This window comes from Montipora capricornis, chromosome 10 (genome assembly GCF_036669925.1).
Source record: "Montipora capricornis isolate CH-2021 chromosome 10, ASM3666992v2, whole genome shotgun sequence".
Taxonomy (NCBI): Eukaryota; Metazoa; Cnidaria; class Anthozoa; order Scleractinia; family Acroporidae; genus Montipora; species Montipora capricornis.
The window spans coordinates 10,550,282-10,559,502 of NC_090892.1; the positions used below are offsets into that span (position 1 = coordinate 10,550,282).

General features: G+C 40.2%; 1 protein-coding gene across 2 annotated transcripts in view; it reads right to left on the reverse strand.

The window, feature by feature from the left end:
* The window catches only part of LOC138019594 (aquaporin-7-like), a 19,372-nt gene continuing 10,151 nt past the window's right edge, over nucleotides 1-9,221 (reverse strand). For both annotated transcript variants that reach the window (XM_068866454.1, XM_068866453.1), the window contains exons 2-7: nucleotides 9,072-9,164; nucleotides 6,722-6,848; nucleotides 5,885-6,022; nucleotides 5,364-5,482; nucleotides 2,735-2,952; nucleotides 1-1,411 (exon numbers count right to left, since the gene is read on the reverse strand). In XM_068866454.1, the coding sequence (XP_068722555.1) occupies nucleotides 1,255-1,411; nucleotides 2,735-2,952; nucleotides 5,364-5,482; nucleotides 5,885-6,022; nucleotides 6,722-6,848; nucleotides 9,072-9,164 (852 nt within the window). In that variant the 3' untranslated portion in view covers nucleotides 1-1,254. The remainder of the gene's footprint in view (nucleotides 1,412-2,734; nucleotides 2,953-5,363; nucleotides 5,483-5,884; nucleotides 6,023-6,721; nucleotides 6,849-9,071; nucleotides 9,165-9,221) is intronic.

Genomic DNA, 9,221 nt, shown 5'->3' on the forward strand with positions numbered 1-9,221 from the left:
TTCTCACAGCATAAGTTTATTTATGCACTAATTTAAAAAGCTACAATTTAGCAAAGGTACTACCAAACAAAGATATATACAGTTTTGCAATAGTTATAACTTCTGGCCGTTTTGTCAAATTTTACAGGAGAGGCGTCGTGACTCGCTGATGGGGCCTATTTCTCTTAAGCTTCCAAACTTTTCGGGTCCGAAAAGCAATTCATGAAACGAAGATCTGCTTATTCTGAATATTTAACCTTAGTATGTTTCAAAAAACAGAAAAGCACAAGAATTGCAAAGTCCATGACTTTGTATCTCAAGAACGTACAGGATTTAAGTCGTCAAACTTCACAGTCATTTTTCTTTTTGTTACTTTGAAAACATGTCAAAAGATCGGCTTTACAAAACAAGTGGTTGGCAGGTTCACAAATGGCTTTTCGGACCCGAAACGTTTTCGGGACTTTCAAGAAACTTAAGTTAACGGTCAACATAAAAAACGTTCCCCTTCAAGGTGGGAGAACTTAGCCAAACCGAATGCAAATTGATCTTTTCTTCTTTTTTCCAGTTTTGAAGGGCAAAGATCTTAAAACGATTTTGACTATTTAAAAACAACCCAAAAAACAATTCATGAAGATATCATTCTCATTTTCTAGATCTTACGATGAACAGGGACCCTGTAAAGGTCTATGCTATTTTAAACAATTTATTTGAACAACCTACATCAGTTGTTCGTTAATTAATTAATTAAATGTTACCTCCACCTCCCGAAAGCATGTTACGGCGCGGAAATCACTGGCTAACCTCGATACCAATATCCGCTCCTCGCAGGAAGAGTGACACTGGGGCAGAGGCTATTATGAGCAACATGCCATGGGACGAGGCTATTTGTTCGCGGTATAAAAATTGTGAGGCATCCCTCGAAATCCAAATCAATGTTCATGTTATTTGCGCCGACGGTTTGACATAAGGACGAATTTGTCTTAATAGGAAGTTTTGCTCATTTTAACATAGAAATTCTGACTAAAGTTAACTCATATACTAATTTCTATGAGGCCTATACATGTTCACTCTTTAAAATAAGTTCGCCAACAGTTTTGACATATTTCATATTATTTTATATCATTTGTAATATTATCACGAGATCTATGGAACCTGATTACTAACCGTGACAAACAAAGAAATAACTTGTTTTAGAACAAGCATTAATCGTCATTAGCTTCCTCTATCAAAATGTTCACGACCCTTGTAACTTCTCCTTTTCCAGCTCGCAGTGTCTTATTCACTTATGATAATCCTCTCAAGTTCTTTTTCGTCTTGGTCGGGCTCGTCAGGACCATGATGCATCTCGATAAGACCGATATAGATCAGAGCGCCTAAGACTCCTCCCAGAAGACAAGCAATCACAGGGACCCAAGACCAGTTGTTGCCTGCCCTGTGAATTCGAAAGTACAACTCCTATCAATAGTAGTAAGAAACCACTAGTTAAAGAGGTGCTACCGTACACTGCTCTGAGATATATCAAAAGTCATTTGGCGCAAAGGTCAGTTGATAGGGCACTGTGTGATGGCAGGATCCGAGAGACCCACCCCACCCACGCCTTCAGGCTGTCCAGGCATTAAAGATCGAGGCGTTGGCATGCGCAGGAGTACGCCCACCCCCTCCCTCGTAGCATCTAGGTTTGGCCCCGCTCTGCTTTGTGTAGCGCTTTCGCACTTCACAGCTTTGGATTTTACTCAAGGCTTAAAATTTTCAGGTTCTCTGTAATTGCTAACTTACAGTGTACTTATTTCATCATTTTATCGCCCTATCGAAAGTTTTGTTCCATACCCATTTTTTGTATAAAATTGCCCCCTTTCGCACAACAAAACAAGTCAGATATATACAATTTTTATGTTGTTCCTCAGGTGTTTTTAGTTTAACTATTCTGTTGTTCGAACAGCCGCTAATTCGAAACCCAAGGCTTATTCTGTTTATTGCTTATTCAAAAACTGAAATGAGCAAGCTAAAACAGAATCATCTCTAAACAAAAGGCATTTTAAAAAAGGACTAGAACTTCCTCTTGTCGCCTAAAATCTCGCGGTATTTGCATAAATATAATTATGAGGGATTGCGGGTTATTAGCTTGAGCCTGTTCACCGAACGTAATGAAAATAATCTATATATATATACCAGGTTTTTGATGCCAAAATACATTGGACTTTAAACAGTTTAAAGTTTTACGTCGAGTATGAGCGGACTTAAAGTTGTTCAAAGTTGGACAAATTTCCTTACATCTATGGCAAAAGGCGGCCGATACCAGGCCCCAGTTGCTGTATAGATCTATCCAGTGGATAGGCCTCTATCCAGAATGCAAAATATACTTCACGTTAGGCGTTGTCCAAAGTCTTCGTACACAACCTTATTTAGATGTGCCTCGAGTGTGCATGTTAGATAGTGAGTTATCCACCGGATAAAGTTATCCGGACTTTGAACAACTGGGGCAAGCGGCCCGTTTCTCGAACTTCCCGAAATTTTACGGGATATTTTCAGGTGTCACAATTCCCTTTGTATCTCAAGAACGTACAGGATTTAAGTCGTCAAACTTCACAGTCATTTTTCTTTTTGTTACTTTGAAAACATGTCAAAAGATCGGCTTTACAAAACAAGTGGTTGGCAGGTTCACAAATGGCTTTTCGGACCCGAAACGTTTTCGGGACTTTCGAGAAACTTAAGTTAACGGTCAACATAAGCGGCGGTATCCCGTGGCATTACTTACGTAAACACCTCTCCACCCCACCCTGCCATAGCAGTAAAGATTCTTGGTCCCAGGTCCCTTGCAGGGTTGATAGCGTAACCGCAGTTGAATCCAAACGTTGCTCCAATTACAAAAACGACAAGACCAATCAAGATAGGTGTCGTGCCTTTGTTAGGAGAGTTGTTCTTTTGATCAGTGATAGCAAATACACATCCTACTAGCAGAGCGGTGCCGAGCAACTGTAATGAAATGAAATCATATCAATTCGCTGATCATGGGTTTTATGAAGGGACTGTTAATTAACAAGACTGATGCAAGTGCTGAGTCCTAACTAAGTGAGGGAGCACAATTCGGCTTTGTCTTCGCTTAGTCTACGAAATGTACCTCATTAAGAGTCTCAAGCCTAATTTGAATATCCAGACCAACTCCATACGTGCCAAACTTTCTGTTTTATTTCATTGTTCCGTTCTTTCATTATACAGGCTTCTTATCTACTATTGTTCTTTTAGTATTTATCGGGAGATATCGTTGACGTCACCTTAACTACAGAAAAGCAATGATTGCTAAGGAAGCTTCTAGAAAAAGGTTGTATGGATGGTTCTATGAAGTAACTTTTTCAATGAAAATCTGACATCACTTCAATCGGAAGGCGCACGCCAAACTAGTCCCAGTCCTCTGCCATGCGTTTCAGAAAAACGTGTAAAAATAGGTACGCGTTGCGTACATGTGGGTGGTGCACGTGATACACCCTGGTCTTGTTGTGTTTGATATCGATGCTATATTTGCCTAACAGCGTCAAATCGGCTGGATTTTTACAAGGGAATAACGTTCGAGTGCATTTGTGTATTTTTAGCTGAACAAAGAAATGTCAAATGTCACGCAAAATATCGTATCATTTTGTCATCATCGTTTAAGTAACAAATTCTCTTTGTTTATTTCTGGCGAGGAAATGGATCGATTGGGTCATTATTTATGCCCGCTGTGATCCGGGCATAAAGGTTATTTCAGTTATTTTTCGGTTGATTTAAGGCTGTTAAACGGCATGAGGATTTGAAAGGGCTTTTCAGCTTTGTTTTCCCTCTAACCTATAACACATAGGCGGCTTCCACTTCTCTATTTTTCACAAAGATATATTTTTTTAAAGGAAAAGTGGAGCGAAAAATTGTGTGAATAAATTAAAAGAGGAGAAAGAAGAGGCTATCAGAAATAGCCAGACACAGACTTTTTTTTTCATCGACGTCAGATCCCATCGATAAAAGCAAAATTAAGGTAGTGTTGCGGGAAGTACACTTCCGCTCGATGACAAAAAGATTTAGACACATGTGAAAACTAAGTTGTGATTTTTTAACGTTTCATTTATTCAGAAGAGGTCATCTTTTTATTATTTTTGCGCAGAGCGCCGTGGGGATTTCAACACAAACAAGCTGATGAAATCTCCTTTTTTTTGCTGATCGATCGCATTGATAAAGATAAAAATACTTTTTCTGTTTTTCTTTCTGTTGCGAGAAAATTATTGTTGAATGTTACAATGCAGGCAGAGAAGTTGGCCTAGTCTTTGAGAGTAAATATATTATGGTCAACTGGTGAATTTTTTTTCTTGTTCATTTGACCTGCAGAATGCCAGCTAGCGCTTGCGTGACGATCTCCATAGACGGGAAAAAAGACGTTTAAGAATTTAAAGATGTCTGTTAATTAGTCAATAACTTCATAATTAAGAAAGGAGAAAGGCGAGAAGTAAGCTGCAAACAAACATCAAGTGTTATAATTTAAGAGAACCGTAATTCATGCACGCACTGCAGCCGTATAACTCACTCACTCACTCACTCACTCACTCACTCACTCAGACAGCCCCGATGACAATATGGGTATTTGCACTTACAATGCAACTACCCACAAAAACCCTAAGAAAACGAAAGAAAGAGGCAGTTTTTTCTCCAGATAAGAATCGTCCTACAATGTTGCGTAAACTGCAGCATAGAATTTCTATTTGGACAAAAAAATGGAACTGCTATTTTGGAAAGTGTATCAAACGAGGGCCTCATGAAGTCATAATTTCTTTGAGAAATATATATTTTTTAATCCATGCTATAGATTTTGAGTTAGAATGTTTTCATACTGTTGCGTCAAAAAATTTTGAAAAACATAGTTAGCTCGCTGTGTCTTTAGGAACTTTCTGTTTTGGTCACGGGATTACCAAATATGGTTGTGTGTCGAACCAGATAAAGAAAAGTTCAATAGAACACACTTGCCGAAAAAGGATAACTGTAGGGTGAAAGGTACTTGAGAAATGACTACTTGAAGGAGTCCATAGCAACGGTTTGGTAGTTAAGAGCCACCACGTTTAAGATGTTATTAATAGAGGTCAAAAGTGCTTTTTTTAGCCTCTTCTCTTAGCAGATGCTCTATTTTCGGCGCATAAATCAAGCTGTTGCTACACGGATCACAGGAGTTAAAATCGCCGAGACTAAGTTAACACTGGAGACACTGACGAATTTAGCATCATTGCATAACTGACAATAATTGCATGATGATTCTACAGAGTAACACTAATTTTTACCACGAAAAGTGTTAACTTAAACAAGTTCCCCACACTGGTTTGATGTCCGTTTGTTCATTTATTTTTGCCTCCAAGTAAAAGTTAAACATTCACCTGATCAGCAAAGCCATTGCCGATTGACAAGAAGGACTGCGGATATGTTGCCCAGATTCCAGCTGTTCCTTTCGGGCCCAGTACTTGACGGACACCGCCATCAAATGCGTTCAAGGCATCTGTCAAAGACGTCAAGGAAAAAACAATAGAAAAGATGTAAGAATGGGTTGGTTGCAAAGGTCTACACTTGCACTCAACGAACTCAAAGACTTAAGTATCAACCCCTTAAACTTGGCGGAAAAAGAACGTTTGCTCAAGCTACTGAATTTAATGTGCAATTAGGAAAACCTCTTACAGTCACATATTTTCTCACCTCATGTGGAATTCCCGCGAAAAAGTAAACTATTGCGTTGGAGGATAATAAAAATCTATGTCTGCTACAATAGGCTTTGTAAACCAGATAGAATTTAAATCAACTCAGACGACACAGGGCGGGAATTGGGATCCGCGTGAGCCACGCCTAAAGGAGTAAACGTTCTACTAACCAGTTGTTACAACGAAGATATGTTTCATTCACTGACCGTAATATACTCCGTAAACGCAAGCTGAAGCTACAAACGCGCCAAGCATTTGTGCCGCAATATACACCGGAACTTTTCTATAGGGAAGTCTCTTCACAACCGCGGAGGCAACGGTCACCGCAGGATTCATGTGAGCGCCTGAAAGTGGAACAATTCTCAATTGACTGCTGAACGAAATAATATCGCTCTTTCTTTGTATAGCTTTGCATTGCTGCGATAAGTGATCTGCTGAAAACCCTTATTGAATCAGACAGCCAATCAAAGACAAAATCAATAAAAAATTGTGATATGCTCGCAAGCGATTTCCCGCGCTTTGAGCTGGCTGCTCAAGTAATGACTGGCAGATGATTGGCTCATTCATATTAGAGAGCGTTCGATTCGAGAACAAGAACGAGTACGAGTTCAAGTTGTGACCACGCGAGATCTGGTACTAGTATCGCGTTCTCGTAGTCGTGCAGTCAAAGATTGTAACTTTAGTTTAAATTCATGGATAACTACGCATGTGCGAGATTTGCGCTCTAATTAAGTTGTACTTGACTGAATTCGTTCTCGCCCTCGAGTCTAAGGCTCTCAAATAGCCTAGTCTCCTGTCCGGATACCGCGCATTTATTTGTTTTTCTTGTATCTCACATTTGTCTGGACCATTTGCACCATTGTCTGGACTCCACAGGGACACGCTTTTTGTGAAATGTTTTTAAGGCCTTTCAATAAACTTGCATGTCGTGCTATATCGGGTCAAAACTCTGCCGGCTTCGCCGAGTGGTTTTAAACCCGATAAAACACTCCTGCTCGTTTATAAAACGGTAGTTCCCACAGTCTAAGCTGCGCGCGTCTTACCTGATATACCACCCGCCCAGTAGCAGCCCATTGTGACGCCCATCCCCCAGCCGAAATTGACCGAGAAAAAGTTTCCAAACTTCCAGCCGCTAAGTACCATCTGAGCCACTGAACCTACTCCAAAAATCTGCAACAACAAAAAAAAAAAGTTACATCGTAATGATATTGATTTCTAGAATAGGGGGAAGATTATAGTGCGACTATCCGCTGCAAAAAAATCTTTTCAATATTGTGCCAACCATAGGAACACGTCTCTGACTGGCATAGCTATAACGGTTGTTAAACTCAATCTACTTTAGATTCGTTCTAAAGAAGTGATTCCCGGAAATTGACTCTCATCTTAAACGCATTTCGCATGGAAGAACTTTTCTCGTTCGTGTAAGGTAGTTAAACGTTTGATAGAGACAATTTTGCATTTATGGTTGCAATGATCGGAAGATTGGCTCGGCGAGTCAAAGTATTTTTTCTCGCACATTTTAGAGAAGTCCTTGGTGTCGGTGACATTTGAGCGCACTATCTTGTTAAGCCCGAACTGATGTTCCATCAACTAGGCCATACGGAAGGGAAGTTGGCAAGTCGCCATAGTGATCGAAATACCATCATTAACGATAGCAAAACAGCGTACACCAGTGTCATAATTAACAATAAACGCAAGTTTGTCGACACCATATTACTTGACTTTTCTCTTTGCAGTCTGTAAGCATATGTCTTCCAGCCTGTTGTTCAGTAACGGTTCATCTGAGGTCATAAATTCCCCCTTCCTGGGGAAATTGGCTTTAACGCGCATACCACTTCACCACGAGGTACTTTGCACGAAAGTCTTCGGGTTTTAAGAGCGACAGACAGGAACTGGACTGGGCATTAGCCCCTTTTGTCAACCACAAGTCAAATGTAAAAGTTAAATTAAGGGTCATGCATATGTTCTTATAATGCTGGCAGCAAATGATGCCATCCAATAGGGTGGAATTTTGAAGAAGTCATTCTTTCATCTTTTAATCCAATTTGTAGTCCTTTCAGACTTTTCAGTTTAATAAAGCACTCTTTAAGAACCATAAATGAAAACCCGTGAATTAGTGCAACATTTTAGCGCTAAGGGAAAACATTTTATTCATGGTCGTCGTTCGCCGCACAACAACGTCTGTACTGAAGCTTTTTATCAAACCAATGAGTGCGGTTCCCAACGTAACATGCCCGAATAAACTGCGAACGCAAAGTGGAAATTGCAAAGGTAAACGCAAAGGAAATGTACCGCATCCTGGTGGGAGTCGCTAGTGACTGTGTACCCGGGGTATCAATGGCTTGATAATCTGACATGAACAATTATGTGGTAAGCTTTACATACGCATGCCGGTTTCATCCCTGCCAAGGGACTCATCAGAGACCTTTCGGCTAACTCGTCACTTTTGAAGTCCCGCTAGCATCAAAATGACGGTGGCAATCTGGCCTTATATCACATAAGGGTTCTAGCAGGACTTCAAACGCGATGTTTGAGGAGTTAGCCGAAAGGTCTCTGATGAGTCCCTTGGCAGTGATGAGACATACGTATGTAAGGCTAGCCACGTAATTATCCATTGTGAAATTCTTACACTTTTTCAAGTTGTTAATTGGCAGATTATGCAATTGGGAATCCTTGTGTGATATAAGGCCAGATTGCCACCATCATTTTGGTGCTATAGCGGGACTTCAAACGCGATGTTTGACGAGTTAGCCGAAAGGTCTCTGATGATTCTTACACTTTTTCAACCTGACGTGACAAAGTTAAATGGCCAGAAGGAACGATTTGGTGACCAAAGCAACAGCTGTCTTTTTGAAGCATCTAAGTGGCCGTAATTTCTGTACCTACAGCAACTTTCTTTCAACTTGATGACCACCCTGGCTTCAAGGTTTTTTTCAAAGACACGTTAAATCCGTAAACAATCGGAATAACGTGATAAACACTTTTTTTATAGTTTGGCCACGCACTTCTTCACCGAATTGATGCGATGGTTTGGGTCCGGATCAAATCGTTGTGTTTTTGAAAATTTAACGAAATCTTGTGTCATCCAATCTTGTAGCACGACGTGGGGTATTTTCCTCGAACGTTTGTTTTGATAGGAAAAAAATTACTGCACGCGATTTCACTGCTGATGCGCTAAAGCTTTTTGCCCATCTGCAATTTCAAGTTGAACTTTTAAAGGACACCTTTTCAGTCGAATCGTTCATTTATAAGATATCGGCCTCAGTGAAACGATGACCAGTGCCCGTCGTTTTATTTCCCTACGGCAGCAGGAGCTTCTCAGTACGCTAAACTTTAGCGTACTGAGAAGAATAATGAACCAACTTGTTTCAAGAATAAATATAAAGCACTCACCAACAGGATGAAGGTACTACAAAATTCAGCGATGGCCTCCCTCATTAATGGAGAAAGACGAAATCGTCTGGCCATTGAAAACACTTTCTTGCACTGTGAGGAAAAAATAAAGAGATCATTCTTCAACCATTGTTTGTGGTACCAGCGAAA